This window comes from Centroberyx affinis, unplaced genomic scaffold, assembly GCF_046629955.1.
Source record: "Centroberyx affinis isolate AG114_WGS23_722 - 3 ecotype Tasmania unplaced genomic scaffold, CSIRO-AGI_Caff_v1 ptg004126l_1, whole genome shotgun sequence".
NCBI lineage: Eukaryota > Metazoa > Chordata > Actinopteri > Beryciformes > Berycidae > Centroberyx > Centroberyx affinis.
The window spans coordinates 268,659-289,019 of NW_027281900.1; the positions used below are offsets into that span (position 1 = coordinate 268,659).

At 39.0% G+C, this 20,361-nt stretch overlaps 1 protein-coding gene across 1 annotated transcript; it reads right to left on the reverse strand.

The window, feature by feature from the left end:
* On the reverse strand, positions 1-19,478 carry anxa5a (annexin A5a). The gene is made up of 12 exons (XM_071542571.1): positions 19,458-19,478; positions 17,776-17,860; positions 15,062-15,156; positions 13,326-13,439; positions 10,314-10,404; positions 8,946-9,025; positions 8,380-8,430; positions 6,878-6,971; positions 5,133-5,228; positions 4,826-4,884; positions 2,759-2,881; positions 1-60 (listed from the first exon to the last, which is right to left on the reverse strand). Exons 1-12 carry the CDS (start codon positions 19,476-19,478, stop codon positions 1-3), a joined length of 969 nt encoding a protein of 322 aa, XP_071398672.1.
* Positions 19,479-20,361: the final 883 nt, after the last annotated feature.

Consider the following 20,361-nt stretch of genomic DNA (forward strand, 5'->3'; position numbering starts at 1 on the left):
TTAATCATTTCCACCACAGAGGTAGAGCAAAGCCTTCTGGTAGTCTCCGGTTGTGTCCTCCTAAAAAAAAAAAAAAAAGAGAAACAGACAGATGCTTATATGAGATCAGTCTTACAAAATACAGAAGTCCACTCTTTATTTCCAAGGAAGAACAAGCCATGATCCAGCATTTGTAGAGCGATCAAGTAGCCTAAATGCCAAGCTAGCCAGATGCTAGCCAAATACCGGTCATCAGGGGTGGAAATGACTACATTTCCCTAGGGAGACCCACACTGTCACCCAGGAAGTTATTTAAGCAATATCACACAAGATGGAGTGCTCTTCTATTGTATATCAGCATGGCTGTGATACAGTCGTAGGCACTAGGCTGCAGGCCGAGTGCCAAAGATAATATATATGCACCTTCAATACAGTTATATCAGAACTGACTGAATTCCCTATGCTTTATGTTACCCAGGGAATTTAATTTAATCAATTTTTGAATCATCTCTGTAATTTATGAAGGGAGTTATTAAGAGGCTGCTGGTCAGGAAAGGGATGAGCTGGGAATAAAGTCTGTTCAGAGGTTGCTGAGCATGTGATAAATATTTGCAGCTGGAGTGACAAATATTCACAGATTGGAGTTTTAGTTCAACAGACGTTTCTCTGAGGCAGAAATAATCTGATTGGTTGAGTTAAAGCTCAGTGGGCGGAGCCAAAGAATCCGTTTTTCAGAGCTCAAATTAGCTAAGTGGCAAACTTAAACGACAAAGAGGCAGCTCTGGTCAAAATATAAATGGCAATGACTTTTTTTTTTTTCATTCATTCATTACGATGACATTCATGATCTTGGAAGGTCAGCAGCTAGCTAACCAGCTTGCCTACATAGCTATAGGCTAACATGGTTTGAACTTGTTTGGTCAGCTACGCTAACTAGTTAACCTAGATAACTTAGTTTAGCTAGGTTACATTTTTCAGTTAGTAGCACAGTGCTTCATAATATTAGCTTCCTCCTCTCTTATTCCTTGTCTTTTTCACTTGGCTTCAGTCTAACTTTTTCTACTTTAGAAAAACTATGGTTCTGCCCACTGAGGTTTAACTCAACCATTCAGATTATTTATGGCTCCAGAGCAGCTCTGCCTCTAAAACTCCAACCTGCTAAATATTAATTTAATGAATTTGAGTATCTGGGATGAAATGGCAAATTGCTGCTTTTGTTAGAGAGAGTCATGTTTCTTTGTTTGTTTTTTATTACCCGACAGCAGTGATATGACATGGAGGAAAAGTGTTCCACCTGCAACTAAAATCTACTGGATGTACAATGGGAATAAGAGTAGACTAGCCTTCAGAAAGATTTGAGACATTACCCGCCCAATCAACCAGGGAAATCTAAGTAACAGGAGTGGAAAAGACTCAAATGATTTAATGGTATATATCCTTTTTATAATATAATATCTAAAATTCCTTACTCAATATTTCACAATAATTTAATCCTCAAAAATGTTGCAAAAGTCTTACGTTTTCTAATAACTCAGTAATGAGTTGTACCAGTAGCAATTTTTCAAGGGAAGGTGTCAGTATTTTTAAATGATTGTCCGCTGAACTTTAATGGTAGAGGAAGGCAATAAGAACAGTGGGTCCAGAGAGATTAGATTCATACACTGGGCTTGTGTGAAGAGCAGAGAATCAGTCCAATAAATCTGTACAAGGCATTTAAAGGACGTAGTTCCCTTACTGTCCTTTCCATCACTGCATGACATGATTGGTGTAAGAGCATAACCATAGTACACCCAGCTGGTGCTTTTGAATGTGTGCAAGTATGTCAGGCAGTATGTCAGGAGGGGAAACTGAGCAGATATTGGAGAGAATCTACACTTTGAAAATCTTACAACAATGCTATTTTTTCCCAAAAGATAAAAAAAATTACATGCCATTGATTACGTAGTAATGGCTGGAAATAGCTAAGTAATATAGATGTAATAAGTAATTATAGCATTAGAATGACTGGAAATTATTGAGTAATATACACGTATCCTGTGTAATTAATGGCCTGTAATTTAAAGGGTTACCTAATTTGACAGTAGATTCCAAAAAACACTAAAGGAATATACAGAAACACTGAGAAAATCGATTGTAGCAATTACTGGCATTAGCTTTTCAGGCAACTCCAACAAGATAGACTGCTTATGCAACATCATAATTGCACATTATGATCAATCAAAACATTATAACATGTTGAAGTTAGTTTAAAGGTATAATATGTAACATTTCCACATTAAAATATCTAAGAACGACTAGACCTGTGTTATATATTTTTTTGTACTTACATTATCCCAAATGTTTCCAACAATGTTCAAACCCAGAGAAATCCGTAATTTTATTCAAGGTAACGGTGCGTTTCATTTGGTCGCCTGTCAATGGCGTCATATCCCCTTTACCCCCTAACTTCCGGGGAAACACAGGAAACACCAGATGATCCGTCAGAGAGCGAGGAAGGAAGCCGGCCAACTAGCTAGCTAGCCGCTCTAGCCGCTCTGTTGTTTTTTTCATTCTATGTGTTTTATCGCTCACTCGTGACGGATCACGATTATTCATTCCCGTTTGCTGCGCGTTCTGTCGCCAAAGCTGTCCCCGTAAAAAAAAACTCCCATGATCCCACGCTACTTCACGACGTCATCAAACTACGTCTTTTGTCATTGTTTTGATTGAGAGACCCCTAGTGGCAGAAATTAAAACTGATGCCCATTGTTGTAAGCCTTTATACTCTAGTGTACAGTACCTGAATGGTGGTGTAAAGCGAGGCTCCGTACATCTTCTTGAAGCTGGCTCTGATGTCCAGCATGTCCACCTCGCTCCTAGACACCATTATCCTCATCAGGGTGTCGTCGTCAGTTCCAGCGCGCTAAGCATAAGAACAACAACTGGAGTCAATCAACAAGATATGAAACTCAATTAGACTCAGTAGTTTCTTCATCAAGCTGTTTAAAACACGATTTTAAAGAGTAGTATCCTTCTTTGACCAAGACAAAGAACTGCAGACAAAAACAGTGTCACTCAGTGTGTTAACAGTGGTTAATTATGTGCTGAATGCAACCTTGAAAAAAAAAACTCAGCAGGTGTTGAAGAAGTTGTAGTTACTCACAGGGAATACAATACAAAAAAAAACTGCACACTACTACTTCTAGAGTTCCCATAATTTATTGAAATAAACACCAGCTCTGATTCGATACCCAATGAGACCTCTAGTCACAACATTCAATAAATTATGGACACAGTAAAAGTAAGTGTGCAGTCTTTTTTCTTTTTCTCTTAGTTGGGTGCAAAATTTGTTTGAACACATGAATTCTTTCCACTTGCAACAGTGTGTGCTTGACAATAAAGCAACACGCTTTCAGACAAAATAGATGATATAGGCCTTAGATGTAGGGACTTGTAGACATACAGACATAGCCTAGACCAGTGGTTCTCAACGTGGGGTCCGGGGACCACCAGGGGTCCTTGAGCGGGTTCCAGGGGGTCCCCGGCAAATTGATGAATTGTTAAACTTCATCATTATTTCATTTACAAGAAGTTAACACAATTAGAGAATGCAGAAGAATGACTGTTTTGATCATAGTTTCACTGGTATCTCTCTACCTACAATACAGATAGTCATGGAATTCTGGAAAAAATCATATCTAACAATAAAAATATTCTCAGATTTGCGTCAGAGAGACAAAATCTTATCAAATGGGGGTCTGTGGTTCTAATGTGGACTAAATTAGGGGTCCTTGATATGAAAAAGGTTGAGAATCACTGGCCTAGAACATAGGACATGTTCACACCAGCATGTTTGGAGCAGTCTGTTTGAACTCTGGAGCATTTACTCTTTTAGTTTGGATTGTTTGGGCAGATAAGACCAATGCCATTCAAACTCAGGTGGCACCAAATGGACCTTTTCTAAGGGAACTGCAGTTCACTTTGTTAGGAATGATAATGTAATCCCAACCAACTACAGGAAACGACCCAAAAGCTCAAGGTGTTCTGGGTATAAGGATACGGATGTTGACACCTGTCATTCTTGGAAAGCCTAGTATAACAACATGAAGTGAGGGCAAACTTGGAGTCAAGATGAGTTGAAATTCTTTGGCAGCCTACCTATGAACACCCACCGCCCACATCTCTGACTCTGGTGGGATGACAGGTTACCAAAACTCTGTCCAATAAACGAGCCACATGTGAGTTCATGTGACTTTTGTTTACAAGCCCTGGTTCACTTGTAATTGGGCAGTGTGGAGCAAAACAAACAAAACAAAGTACACTTTTCCACTACGGTTCATAGCAAAGAAAATGAACTGTAGGTGTGATCCCATACACCACCCATACAGACGTATTCCAAGACATAGACCGACACTACAAGACACCCTAAGACATATAAACCTACCGACTTAGGGAGATACCCTCAGACATTTTAACAAGGCCAATGATATAGACTAAGCCTAGAAGACATAACCTAGGGCACAGAAATATATCCTAGGGTATGGAGCTATAGGATTTGAAGGGTTTTGTTCCAAAAACAACTATAAATCCACAGTGGAAAAATGTTGCTACTTGAAATTAAACTTTTCAAAAATTTCAAAAATATGAATGATTGTATGATCATATGTGCTTTTGAATTTGTGTTGTTTCTGAAGATGCAGCATGTTTCTCTCCCTTGTAGTGTGTTTGCACCCATTGGCCACTGTAGATATCTCCTTTTGGAATTAAACTCTTTATATAGACAGTTACCATAAGACAAAATGACAAAATGAAAATACCTTGGGACACAAAGACCTACACTAGGACACTGGGGGACAGTGATACTTACCCTCATCGATCCATAAAGTTCCTCTGCAAAATAGGTTGGGACACTCCTGGCACACTTCACTATGGAAAAAAACATAAGGCATTGACAAGGTTCTTTGTTATCAAATTTACTGTATGTGGTGTTTTTCTCTTGTTAATCTGACATTGGATTGTCTTAGTACTTTTTCTTATGGCATTGATTTCTCCTTTCAAGTATTACCTTATGTTGTACAGTATTTCATTCTAACATGCATGTCAGAAAAACCTCCCCTGAGCTCAAACTGTCTGTGTTTATGTCTAGTATCATCCAAATAAATCATGGGTCTTACCAACAGCTAGCAGTAAGTTCTCCAAGTTCCCAGTGGTCTCGCTTTTAATGCTGTCCTCTATATCAGAGCCAGACAGCTTCTTATAGGCGTCAAACACTATGGGAAACAAAACAATCACAGTGACACTTTGATGTTTCTTTGAGAGTTAAACAAACCCCCTCCACTATTAAGACGGTTGTGCCATTTTCAACACATCAGTGTGTCTACTTCGGGATGTGAGACGAAACTGTACATGTTAACAAAAACCTAGGTTGGCTTTTTGAATGCTTGTATAGCAAATTTTCCTTTGCTTTCTGTGTTACAGTATGTGATTTTGTATTGTATTGTTTGTATTTAGAGCTGCAACGATTAATCGATTAATCGATTAGTTGTCAACTATTAAATTAATCGGCAACTATTTTGATAATCGATTCATCGGTTTGAGTAATTTTTTAAGAAAAATAAGTCAAAATTCTCTGATTCCAGCTTCTTAAATGTGAATATTTTCTGGTTTATTTACTCCTCTATGACAGTAAACTGAATATCTTTGGGTTGTGGACAAAACAAGACATTTGAGGACGTCATCTTGGGCTTTGGGAAACACTGATCCACATTTTTCACAACTTTCTGACAATTTTTAGACCAAACAACTAATCGATTAATCGAGAAAATAATTGACAGATTAATCGACAATGAAAATAATCGTTACTTGCAGCCCTATTTGTATTGTATTTTGCTTTGTACATTTTATTGCATTGTACAGTATCCACTTTATTAGGTACACCTAGCTAGTACTGCAAAGGACCCACTTTTGCCTCCAGAACAGCCTAAATTCTTCGAGCCGTGGATTCAACAAGGTGAATCAACAATATTTTTCAGTGGCACATTCTTGCTCATACCAGGGTTTAGATCTAGGGAAGGTCATGGGTCATGTTACAAAAACCTTCTTGAGATGATGCCACATTATCCTGCTGGAAGTTTCCATTTGAAAAAAAGGGGAGACTGTGGCCATGAAGGAATGCACCTTTGGCTCTTTGTGCTGCACCTCAGCATCAATGTTTGGGTATGCTGTGGTGTTCAAGCGATGCTCAGTTGGTACTAAGGGACCAAACGTGCATGAAGAAACCATTCCCCACATCATTACAGCACCAAGAACAGCCTGTGCTGTTGACACCAGGCAGGATGGATCCACGGACCCGTGCCCTCAGGACCGCCGCTGAATGGATGGTTTTCATTTATCGCACCATTCTCGCTACACTTAAAGACTGTAGTGCACAAAAATCCCATCAACGATCATACTACCTTGTCCATTCTAACACTTAGTTGAACAGTAACTGAATCTTTTGACCCCGTCTGCATGCTTTATGATTTATTTACGTGGGACTCGCTGTCTGGAGGACTGAAGTGTTTGCGTAAATGGGGAGGTGAAATAATAAAGTGCAATGAAGTAGGACTATATAAAAAGAATAACAGATGTTGAGTGGATGTTGTTTCTCTGCAACGTCTAATGCTGCTCTCTTCACCTGTTGATCTCAATGGGATTTGCCAGTTAAATAAACATAAAATAAAAATTATCAATCTTTTTTTAAGTGTATAGGACTAGAGAGGTCAGTAACACTCCATTTCACAGGATTTTAGAAGTAAAATAATCAACTGACACATACACACATCATAACAAGCAAATGCACTAGCGCACACGCACACACACACACACACACACACACACACACACACACACAAACACACACACACAAACACACACTCACCTTTTCTGAGATGCTCTGTGCTCCTGTTGCCAAGAATCGTAATGAATTTTTCCTCATCTGTGCCAAACTTGCCCTCACCAGCAGCATACAAGTCCTAAAGTCACACACACACACACACACACACACACACACACACACACACACACACACACACACACACACACACACAGTAACCTTGTAGAGACTTGTCTTAGCTGAACAAACAGACAGAACAGAAATAACAGCGCTGATGTGGGACCTTCTACCATTCTTCCATAGCTCATCAGTTGCTCAAACAACATACATTTTTCATCATTGATCAAATGAAAACAAATAATGATTCATTCATCCTAATTAATTCATTATTTGTTTTTAATTATACACTGCTTTTTCTGCTTCAGTTGATCACAGAATGTACCTCCATCCATGTTTTTGCACTGCAGGAACGATGCTATTATTGATTAAATTACCATTATCAAGGAGGATTAGCAACATGTTAATACCCAGTCAGATGCATGTAGGATCACAAAACATGGTCATTAGTGTTGGTTCCCAATTTATAACTCAATATCAATAATGAGGAATCATTCTGAAGAAACAGGATTTTCCATTCCAGGAAGTTAATATCCTTAAATCAATTTATGGTATTGACCGTTCTTCAGAGAGCGCTGTGATGTGCTCAAAGCTCTCTTGGCCTTTAGCTCTCTATACTTTGGAGAATAGCCTCAAGAATGTGGTCATATCCTTAACATGTTGACATTTGAAAGAAGTGAAATCTAATTATTTCTGCTCTGTAGCACAGTGGTCGTCTTCCCGCAATGTAAGGTTTTGCCTTTGTTCATATCCTTTCTTTCTTTAAAGGTGCTACATGCAGCATTTTAACCTCAATAAATCATGACCACATTCATTTTGAGACATTCATATAATTACCGTAAACAAATGAGGCCATTGCTGAAAAGATTGGAAGCCTCTACACTGCATTTTACATTGTGCCACCAGGTCAGATTTTGCGGGAAATCTGCTGTACTGCTTTACGGCAAACGGGGAAATTGCTTTACGGCACCAAACACGAAGAATAACTTCACATTAGCTTACTTTGTCTGAATGCATATTCAGAGTTATCAAGGGCTGTTATTGGCTCTTATCCTTCTTCTTTCGTTTTCCAAACAAACACACGGAGTGAAACCAGAAAGGTGGAGGGGGGACAAGAAGCAACATCCTCTTTGCGACAGGAAGCAACAGGGTTTATGGGTAATGTGGTCTTAATTTTGAGAAATGATAGATAGAGGCTACCTATCGTCTCGACCGTAGTTTTATTTGTTTACAGTGATATACCAAGGTATCACAATTAACTTGGCAATGATATATTGATGGTTAACAATGCTACAGGTACATTTAAGAGAACCTCCATGCATGCAATTATGAACAAGTTTGGGTTATTTGTTGTCTTTCATCCAAAAAAATCTTTATAAAACAAAAAAAATGCCAGGTTTTGCAGGGTTTTTGTTGTCACTTCTTCTTACCTTGGCGTCTTTTTCAATCTTTCCCTCGTCCACCCCCTCCTCCCTGCTCCCCTTCACGGCCGGACGAGCAGTCATTCAGACAGACAGTCAGACAGACAGACAGACAGACAGGCAGGTAAACAGAGAGACAGACAGATGGATGGATGGAAAGCAAAATTAGGTCAGGGTGGATGGAAACACGGTGACCTCAGTCCTGCTGAGAGCCTCTCAACCTGGCAACCCATGAAGATTACATTATCGGCCGAGTCTCTCAGAACCTGGCAAGCCGTGAAGATTACATTTCTGCCTGTAGAACAAACACACCTGAGAAGCTGAACTGTATGCAGCGCGCCCTCCCTCCCCCCCCTCCCCTCCCTCCCCTCCCTCTCCTCCCTCTCTCTCCCTCTCCTCCCTCTCTCTCCCTCTCCTCCCCCTTCCCCAATCCACACTTAAACCTCTCATGACTTTCTAATGGCATCACCAGAGCTTCTCATTATCAGGAAAGGAAAGATGAGTCCTTCCGACAGCCGCCCCCCTCTCCCTCTCCCCCCCCCCCCCCCTCCCCCTCCCCCTCCTCCTCTCTCTACCTGCAGCAGGATCACCAGGAGTTTCTGATAGTGTCCTGACGTGTCACCGCAGATATCTTTCTCCAGCTTGCCACCGCAGTCTGGAAGAAAGGGGAGAAGAGGGGCAGAAGATTGCTTACACTTCCCCGCTCACAACAACCATTACTGCTTGCAATCGACCCCAGTGGGCCGTCCTGTGTTTTGCAGAGGGATCTCGGACGGCAGCGATTTGATTAGTCGGCTAACGGACAGCTTGGCCTTCTCTTTTGTCCGGATCAAATAAACTGGCCTATTTGCCTTTGGCCCTTTGTGCCTCTGTTCTCACCGTTGTGGTTTTCCGCAGCGTACCTGTAAAGTGCTATTTCCCATTACGGTTTGTGCAGTTTTTCAGTTTGGTGCAGGGATTTTACAAAGGTGGACACATATTTGGTAGTGTCCAATTTGAGTGGGTATCTTCATCTTGCAAGTAGGGCCGGGGCGATAATTCAATATTATCAGTTATCGTCTTTCAGTGGAATCATATTGTGATGATTTGGTTGATTTTGGGATATGGTGATGCACAATTCTGCTGTCTAAATTTTTGATAACAGGCACATTTTATTTAAAAACTGAGGTATGGCAGGAATATTATTTGAAAATTTCAGTCTTGTTTGACATCACGCCTGACATTACGATTCGGTTCAATGGGATGAGCATTGATTTGATTATTTATTGTGATTCTGCATACGTGAGCCATATCATGATATATATCGCTATCAAAAAAAATTCTCATGATTATCGTGATATTGATTTCCACCATATCGCCCAGCACCTACGTGCAAGCAACATGCACAACTTCTCAGTATTACAAACCAAAGGGTGCTGATACTGTACTATAGTAGGCCTGGTGCTGCACTTGTACAATGGAAAAACAACTTGTCTACATCTGCTGGCTGAAGTTTACAGAGCTCTACACTGTAAATACGACAAGTTTAGATGAAATAGGAGCAACCATTTCTAATATAAAGTCCAGGATTGATTGGTTGTATTTTACAGAATTTAAAATATACAGTACATAAGGCTGATAGCCCTCAGGCCACAACCACACACATGTAGTTAAATTGTCAAGGAATTTAACACACAAGACTACCCATTGTAATCTCTACAGGTCAGATAAATTGTCTATCCCATAAATCCATATGGTTTATTTCTTCATTGCTTTAGAAAGGAAATCCTCTTGAGTAAAGCACTCATGCAATACTGGTACATACTGGTGAAATGTCCGTAGTTGATAGTCAAATCTCACTTCCTCACAAGAAACCATGAAAAAATAACAAACTAATCAATTACAGTCTTTGTAAACTATTTTTTTGTTGTTTTTCCTCGCTATGTCATGGCTGAGCAAGTCACCTTTCTTGTAGACTTTGATGATGTCCTTGATCTGCTGTCCGGTCCTGGAGGCCATGATCTCAATCAGCACGTTGTCGTCGGTCCCGGCGCCCTAGGGAACCAAACACAACACGTGGATAAACTCCACAGATTTTAACAAGGACGCCATTTTTAATCCACGAGTCTACGAAAGGCAGGTACTATAAGTTTTGCTTCTTCCTGCCCCTTTTCAGTCATGGTGCGTATATACAGTATGTATATATACAGTATATATCTGTGTAAATGGGTATATGGGTATGTATATATGTAAATAAATGGCATATGCAGTATATATATAATGTATATGTACATACTTTGTTATGCTTGAGTTGGACCTAGTTTGAGACAAAATGCATTTGTGTTGCAATGTATGTTGGTAGCAACACAGCATATTCTGGCATTAACATACTTATACTGTGTAGAAAAGTAATACAAATGTACGCTATTGCAAACTAGACATACAAATATGCCATATATGCAAATACACATCATTTTTAAGTAGATTACCATAAATCCCCTAGCATGGAACTCAATATAATTAGAGATCATTAAAGTTTCATTTTATGCTGTGTAAACAATTTTGTTGGAAAGCTAAAAAACGGCTGAGGATAAAGAAAATAGAAAGCATACTTTGTGAATACAGGACTCTAATGAATTTTGTAATCACAGAATGAGTAAGCTAAGTTCAAATAGCGAATACTGAAGAGAATTATAATGTTATGGTTCAGTCTCTCATGCCTCAGCGTAATTAACCTTACAGCAAAAAAAAAAAAAAAAATGTCTGACGTACCAAACAAACTGAGCAGTAGGTTTAATACCAATGTGGAGGCCAAGTCCTGAGTGCTTTGCCTTCACTTTGATTGAACATTTCATTCACAGGGGTAATGTAAATGTAAATACAACTGGAGCATAATGAGAGCTAAAAATGAGTTTCATTTGTATGTTATGAGAAAATCCAGAGACTGCTAATCGTGTTTTCCTCAGGCAACCCAGGCTCCAAAGTTTATGGGTCTTGATTGCAATTGAAAAGAGCATTACAGCTAAATCTCTTGTGCCTCAAAGAGAGAGAAAATGTCTGACATACCATAGAAATTGAGCAGTAAATCAAGCCTACAGTACCGATATAAAAGCCACGCTGTGCCTGCGGTTCGATGGAGCATCTCAAGCCTTGAGCAATGCTGGGTGCAAGAGATAGATATGACGAGAAATGTAAGCACAAGGATTACTGTGTTGCCCGTTAAGTATTTCCCAGGTGTTACAACATGGATTGAGTCTGCAGGCGGAACATAATTCAAAACAGAAACATGTTAAGGGAAGCAGTCCCATTAGTCCCAACTATCCAAACACAATAAGAGGGGAGTGTCTCTCCAGAGTAGCTCTAATAAAACAGCAGCCCTGACCTTTGACCCTACATAGACCTGAAGGAGATGCGGGGTCCAAGGCAAGGTTAAAGGATTTATGAAAACGACAGCACATGAAAGATGTTTGTCATTATGGAGAAAGCGGTTTACCAAAACAGGACTCAGGGACATTAGACCTGTTTTCCACTGATGGGCCTCATCAGTTTTGTGTTTAGATAACGTCAGCTTGTTAGTTAGCTACAATAGCCTAACTATAGTATCTGGTCAGCTATTAGTTTTGTTTACACCTCTGATTTACACAGTAGAATATGTTAGGGGTAAGTAGCAAATAACTTATTACATGTACTCATGTTACTGTAATTGAGTTGTTTTTTTGTGTACTTGCACTTTTTGAGTATTTCTTAAAATCAGTAATTTTGCTTTTGCTTAAGTACATTTTTACTGAAGTATTGTACTTCACTACATTTTAAATCACATCCATTACAGAGTAAAAATGCTGTGTCTCTGCATAAGCATCAGAAACTGGATGTAAATTCACAAATTGTGGAGCCATTCACAGTAAGCAGTCAGTCAGCAAAGAAGAGAAGAGCAGTCCTGCTTTACTTTGTTTGTGCAGTTAATTTAGTAATTTCTAAATGACCACAGCCAACAAGGTTCTCTTTTCTAAAAAGTAGCTCAACCTTTACTCTGATAGGCTACATTTTAAATGAGCTGCTTTAATAATTTTACATACAGTGTAAAGTAGATTTTTACACCAGTACGTTTACTTCTACTTAAGTAAAATAAGTAGCAAAGTAACAATACTTCTAGTGGGACACTCTAGTACTCTTTCCACCATTGAACATTATTGCGATGCTAATTTAAGCTGCATTCCACTGTACTCAGAACTCGGAGAAAAACGACTTCCAACACGGAAAAGTGCAAAGGAACGGTCGTTCAAGTCGGAGTTCCCAGTCGGAAAGTTGGACAAAATTCTTTCCGCCAGAGTTGTCCGACATAAACACAGCTGACGTCACGGCATCAATTTGTACTTAATAAAACTTGATTTTACTTGATATGTAGTTTTTGTGTTATGAAAACGTAGTTTCCATTTGTAACGTAATTCAGTTGACTTGCGCTTCGTTAGATAGAAGTCTTATGAAGCTGTATGAACCTGCTAACGTAACTAGAGCTGTCAGAAAACTACCGTTAACGTTAATGGGCAACAGCTGTTGCGTCCATGTTTTCCCGAGAAGACGCACTGGAATGCAGCCTGCTGGCTAGCCAACAGTTTGTTCAGGTTAACTGAGTCGAATACTCTTAAGCTACAACTCAGAGTGTTTTAGAGTAGAGACTAGGGCTAAAAACAAGACAGTTTACTCACAGTAAGATTTAGAAACAAATCTACCTTATCAGATTTTTTTTTTTTTTTTACCTATGACACCACCACTTTTTCAGGTATCTCTCCTTTTTATAGCCCAACTGTATATTAGATAGACTTATGCCAGAACTGTAAAGCCTCTATATGAGATCCTGTTGTCCTTCTACTATGTCTGCAAGTATGTGCCTAGGTTTTACTCAACTCAACTCATTTGTATTTGAGACCTGTACTCTGAACTCACTCATGTGGAGAAAGAAAAGGTTTAATATCTACCTTTATAGCCTTGTGCAGTTGGGAAGCATCGTAGGCGACAGACGGGGTCATCAAGGCCACGATCAGACTCTCAAACAGCCCGCCCAGCTCTGACTTCAGAGCGCTGACCAAGTCCTGTGGGCAAATGATGAGTAACAATAATGAGAGCAAGAACAATAATAATTGTATTTGTTTCGCATTTAACTTAGCAACACTGCAATGCTGTAAAATTAACCAGAATAAACAAAAATATCGCCAAAGGGAAGACATTTATACCCATAGCTCTTGAATTCATTAACCATACTAGGTTCCCAACAAACAAATTAACAACAGAAAAAACAAGTAACCAGTGAAATGCAAGTATAGACGTTCAGATGTGTTTCAACAGAAGAAACAGATGTAATTAGCTGTATTTTTTAAAGTTTCAGAGAAATATTTGTTGGCAAAGGAAAAGACATGTGGCCTATATATTACAGAAAAATCGTATATTTACTGTGCGCTATCCCCCTAACCCACGAGTCACGACACACAGCAGCCTATCACTCACAGACGGCTGCATCTAAAATTGATTTCTATATGCAATTAATCACAGATTTGGGCATTTCTGGGAGCATGGCCTGAATGGAATTAGAGGAAGGCATGAATGATAGCATATCTGTGTGTGTGTGTGTGTGTGTGTGTGTGTTTGTGAGTGTGTGTGTGTGTGTGTGTGTGTGTGTCCGAAACACCCAGGGGACCCTATGATCCACTGCAGGTGCTGTTCAATATACAGAGAAGTCCAGCACTCATCTTCTTTGGCAGCTGAATATATATCAGATCTCTCAGGGAAAATTCCCCCATCCAGTCTGCCAACTCTCAGTTCGTTTGACCATCAGTTTTCTTTCTTTTCTCATTTTACTTTCCTGATCTGTTAATAGTTAAGTCAAGTCAAAATTAACATATAAAGAGCTTTTACCAGAGCTTGTGTGTGTGTGTGTGTTTATGATAGATTATGTTAGATATCATCAATCTGTGATGTTCAATGCATTCCAGGAGTTATTTTGTGATGAAATGTTGTAATTTACATTTTTTGGTTTACCCACTTTCCCTCAACCTGCCTCGTCCACTTCTACTTCAGTTAGTGATTTCCTACATTTCCCAGAATTCATTTCGACAACCTGCAGAGAAGGGGCGTAAACCTGTTGCTTTCAATCAAAGATGGGTGTAACTTGAAAGTGTGATTTCACTGTTATCTCTCTACCTTCAGTACAGATAGACATGGAATTCCATACAAAATCATATCTGACAATAAAAAATATTCTCAGATTTGGGTCCAAGAGACAAAATCTCATCAAATGGGGGTCCGTGGCCCTAATGTGGACTAAATTAGGGGTCATTGATATGAAAAAGGTTGAGAACCACTGATCCATAGGAATAAGAAAAATATTCAAATAGTCCAGAAATTCAAGGAACATCACAGATTGCTTTTTAAAGCATTGTTTAAGTGTTTAAAAGGGTGGATTTTTCCTTTAATGATAATTCCATGATCCTTCCTGGCCTTGCATACAGCAAAAGAAAACAATGAGGGGACAATAGAAAAATATAAACGGACAAACAAGATTATGTACACTTAATTGCTATAGCAGACAGCGTCGCCCCCTGTGAGCCCGGGGCGAGCGTCACCCAGGTACTGTTGGTGAGAGAGGAGGATAACATCCATTAGTCTGGCTGCTGCCTGTCATCAGCTCTCTGTTCCATTTCCCAGCGGCTCAGCTCACCTTTCCGTGGGCCTTTTTGTACGCCGCCTTAATTTGCTGGCGTTGATCATTGCTGCGCGCGGTCAGGAGCATCAGGATGGCGTCTTCATCCGTACCTGGTCCAGAATATAAATAGGAATTAATATGTAGAAAACTAGATTGTTGAACTTCAAGGTGAGGCAGCAGAATCAGATGCAAGAATGTGGATAAAGAATTAAGGAAACTCATTTCAACTAGGGATGGGCGATAATTCAATATTATCATTTATTGTCTTATTGTCTTTCAGTGGAATTATACTGTGATGATACAGTGATTTTGGGATATATCACATAATGACACATAATTCCTCTGTTTAAATTGGTGAAAACAAGCAAATTTTATTTAAAAACTGACAAAATGAGGTATGAAACTGTTGAGGAAGAAATGGAAAAATACCTATACTAAACAACGTTCCTATGCTCACTTAAGGTGTAAATATGGGTCAAAGGTCACATATTAAGTGAACATATAGGAATGTTGCTTAATATAGGTACCTAACATTACCATTCAGTTCAATGGGATGAACATTAATTTGATTAACATGATTTTGCAGATGTGAGCCGTATCATGACATACTGTCGATATCAAAAAAAGTTCCTTATGATGATCGTGATTTCGATTTCAACCATATTGCCCAGCACCTATATTTCAAGCTGTTTTCATTCCTTAAAAAGGGCTAATTAAACATTATTTTGTTTTCTTCCACCAGGAGTTTGTTGTCCTCAGCGATATCTGAATGAGGGTAACTGATTGACAGCATACAATATTCTCCTAAATGAAGAGCCGACCTCTTAAAGCAGGAGATCAGCAGTTGAAAGGATGGGAGACGCTGATGATCTGAACAATCAATAGCTCCTGAAAGTCAGCAGCACCTTGGGGAAAACAGCTGAGATAGACAAACAAGCGGAAGACGACTTGTGGCATTTCCTCAGAGGGTGAGATTGTTAAGTTTTCTCAAGGCAATTACGCCACAAAGCCCAATCCAAAGGTTATGAGCTCTGACAGACAGACCAGCTGAGCGTCGTTTTCCTGCTTCTACTTCCATCATTTAGTTCTTATTTTATACTTCCATGCAGGGTTTGGGCCAATAATGAATTTAATTGAGAATGCATGGTAAATTCCCATTCAATTCCTGGAACTGGAATTGGAATTTGAATGTCACCCAGGAAACCCAGGAATTGGAATTTAATTGAAATGACTGGAAACAGAACTGAATTCCATTAAAATCCATGAAATTCCACTTTCCATTCCACTATCCATGATTCCACTGAGAGAGTTTGTTTTGACTTACTAAACATTATAAATCAAACATTATGAATCAAATAAAAGACAGTTAAACAAATCAAATACATTCAATCGTAATGTATAGATTATGATTACATGTTATGCACCAAATACCACCTGAAAGGCTCCTTTAACATTTTATGATATTCAGTATTGATAATACATAACACTATGTGTAATCTCAGATATGTGGTAAGGAAAAAAACAAACAAACAAAAAAAAAAACACATCGAATTTCCAATTCAGTTCCAATTCTGTTTACTGTAGGTTTTTTTTTTTTTTTTTTTTTTCAAATTCCACTTCCAATTCCTCAGTTGAATTGGAATTGGTGAGTTAATTCATTAATTGACCCCAACCCTGCTTCCATGGTTTATATAGTCCACTCACCAGTGAATATTTTCTCTAATTGTGAGAGTAGGAAAGCTGACAGGAAGAAGGAGCAGGAGAGACATGGGAGAGAAAGTGCTGCTGGGATGTGATACCTGGCCAGTAGAAGTATATTTAGTATATTCAGAGGCTTAATCCCTAAACCCTTTTCTGAGTACACCTCTAATTTGTTGATAGGCCAATTGATTTACACTAATGACCAAAAAAGGAAGTTCCCATTTTCTATCTCAGAGATGAACATTAGATGACCTGAGAGAGGAAAATGAGGTCAAAGGTCAAACAATGAATCCAAATGAAGGTGTCGTCGTCCATTCAGTAAAAACTGACCTGCACACTGACCTCACTAGTTAATCCTCACAGTCCATTGTTTAGAGATATTACTATAGTAAAATCACTTTTATGGTAACATTAACAGAATAGAGGCCAAAATAGTATTGTTGGGCCAGGATGTTAAAGTCACAATGAAATGAAAAATGACTTTTTGACATTGTTAGCTAGTTATTTACCATGTGTTAATATACACCTGTGTAATAATACATGCAAAAAAAATGAACAAAACATATTTTATCATATCATTACATCAAACATTGCTTTTACTGGATTACGGTGGAGATTAGACTAATATACCAATACACAGAACCGGATGTAACCATCAGTTATGGGTGATCGCCTACTGTAAACCTTGCTTGGATGTTAGAAGAAAAGAGTTTGTGTGAATGTAGGTTATCACTTGGGACCCCTGTCATATGTTTCATTAAATTCGGCCCATGACTCCTCCAGAAGGCTCAACGGGACGTTCTGCTGTCCCACAGCCATCTCCCTCCTATCCTAACAAAATAATAAAAAACCTGAAAGGCTTTCCAGGCTGTACAGGTTTGAGTCTTGGGAGAGTTGTTTCTCTTCAGAAATACATACTGGACTATCCTGAGAATTACATACTACATGCCACAGGAGTAATATGTTGTATGTGAGTGGTTAAAGTGGAAATAGCAGTGGAGTGTAGCGCTCATCTTGAAAAGACTGACCGATTCCTTTCATGGCTTTGTGGAGAAGTTCGGCATCCTGCTTGGCGTTGAAGTTGACAAAAGGTCGAACGCTGCCTCTGTGAGCCTGTGGGAAGACAGCAACAGAAATACATGTTACATAAACACTAAACAAACTTTTTTTCTTTTGCATGTTCTCTTAATGGTTTGTGGCCTGGTTGGGGAAACAGCTGCTCAAAGAGGTTAACTTGTTTATGAGGCTGCTTTGATTGTGTGTGTGTGTTTCTATGTGTCAGAGGTGTGACCAAGTCAACTTTGCTGGAGTCCCAAGTCAGTCTCAAGTCTTGAGGCACAAGTCTCAAGTCAAGTCCCAAGTCTAAATGTAGAACACCAAGTCAAGTCAGAACAAATCAAGAGTCCAGTGTCAATTTAATATCTTAAAGAAAACTGAATATCTAGCACTTTTCAATGCAATATGGTTTTAATAGGATAAAAACTTGGTAAGAGAAAAGAAAATTCAATCATTCCATACAAATTCAGAAAACAGAATTTAAATTCAGTCGTCTGTTGGAACAAATCTCATCGCTTTCAATGTAAGTCTTTTACACAAACACAAGATCTCAAGTCAAGACTTTAGAAACCTTTTCAAGTCATCAAAGTACAATTGAAAGTCAAGTCCGACTCGACTCCAAGTCATGTGACTTGAGTCCCCACCTCTGCCTTTGTGTAAGTATGCATGTATTTTACACTGGATCAATGCCCATTTCACTCGACCATCAGCTTTGGAGCTCCACTATTTTCCACTATGATTCTTCATAGATCCAATTGCATTTACGCTAACTTGGATTAGATTGATATATCTGCTTGCCAATATATCAGGCTGATATTGGGCTTTTATTACATATCAGATATCGGCCAGTCAGTGTTTTCCTCCTTTGATATGATGCAGCTTCCTCCCTGATCTCAGCCACATAAACACAGCCTGTAAAACCTGCAATGAAATACTGTTTTCTTTGCACATTTTATTTTTTCAATTCAATTGTTCAACAGTGTTTTGTGTAAATTAACTCTTCATTTAAAGACAGTAAGTGAGTATCACCTGCCGCTGAACAAGTGAACTGGGTCACCCTGCCTTAAATAGATACTAATCCGCCTAAAAGCCCTTCGTATTGGTTTCAGTGGAGAGTTTTAGTGTCACATGATGCTCTAAATGCCATTTCAGTGGCTTTTCCACCCTGACAAGAATAAAACTCTGGGGGAAACACTTAGTATGTTTCATTTTTGGGGCATAAAAATTGTCAAACTTAAAGATACTGAATATTGGCGCAAAATATCGGCTATCAGCAGCTTCAGCATAAAAATATCAGCATTGGTATCGACCTTAAAAAACCCATATTGGTCGAATCCTAAAGCTAACCGTCCGCAAGTCTGGTTGCTGCTTTGTGTCATGCAGGGGAATTAAAAAATGTGAGAAAAAAAAAGTGCCTTCTCTCACTTGTACTTGTATTGTTCTCAAGGGGAAATGTCATTTGAAGAAAAAAGCAATAAAACATCTGCCTCGGCCTCGGCCTCGTTCGCCGCCCCGCGCAGGTGGGAGATGTGAAAGAATATTGTCTCCCCCTCCCCTCGCACACGCTTTCTCTTCATAATTTCTTTTGTTGGTCATCTGTTTTGTGCGTGTTTCAATAGCTTCTGTGTGTGATGATGTGCTCGGGAGAACAAACACGTTCGACCTCGTCCCGCATCGTGACGATGTTTACCTTGAAGCGTCTCTCTCTCACACAGCCTTGATCTTGTCTCACACTGAGGGCCGCATTCTCTCTTAACATAAAATACACATTTTTCCTGCAGTAAACTCAATCGTTACCAATGACTTCATTACTAGGATGTGAATAGTGCTACTTCATTCAACTTTCCATCTTTCCTACAACATTTAGATACAGTATACATCTTCTGCAGACATGTTTATGCCAACTTAGGTCAGAATGTGACTGTCACACTATTATGAGACAAATTACTGCTGTTGTGTGAAAACTTCAACTTAAATTTAAGGATTACAAAAATTTTCAGACCTCTTAGGCTTTTGAAATCCTTTCACAACCCACTGAATAACATCAAAATGTATTGCTATCCAGCTGAAAACAGGGTTGTTTTTCTTAGTTTCTGAAAATTTGACATTTTGGAAATACAAGTACATATTTCTGTGCTGTTTTGTCCTCGTACTGTACTTTTTATATATATTTTTTTTATATTTCTCTTTCTTTGCTAATATGGACATATGTGTCGGAAATAAAGTTAAATTAACAAGGTTTTCAGGACAATGATAAAGATTCCTCATGCAGATGGTTCCTGATGTGTGTAAAGTATTTTTCTTCATTGAACATCAATAATTCCTATTTGCTATTACGGTCATAACAGCAATAAAGCCAAGACAGAGAAGTTATTTGAGCAAGCACTAATCAACAAATGCAAAGTGGGCCTGTTGAGCAGAGGGGAGACACGTCATTAGCTTTGCTAAATCAGTGGTTAAAGCTGTTGTTAATGTCACCAGCCATGAAGAATCACTGTGGCTGACTATTTAAATTTTTCAAATCGCACAGCGGCGACTGAGCTTGTGCTTTGCTGCTC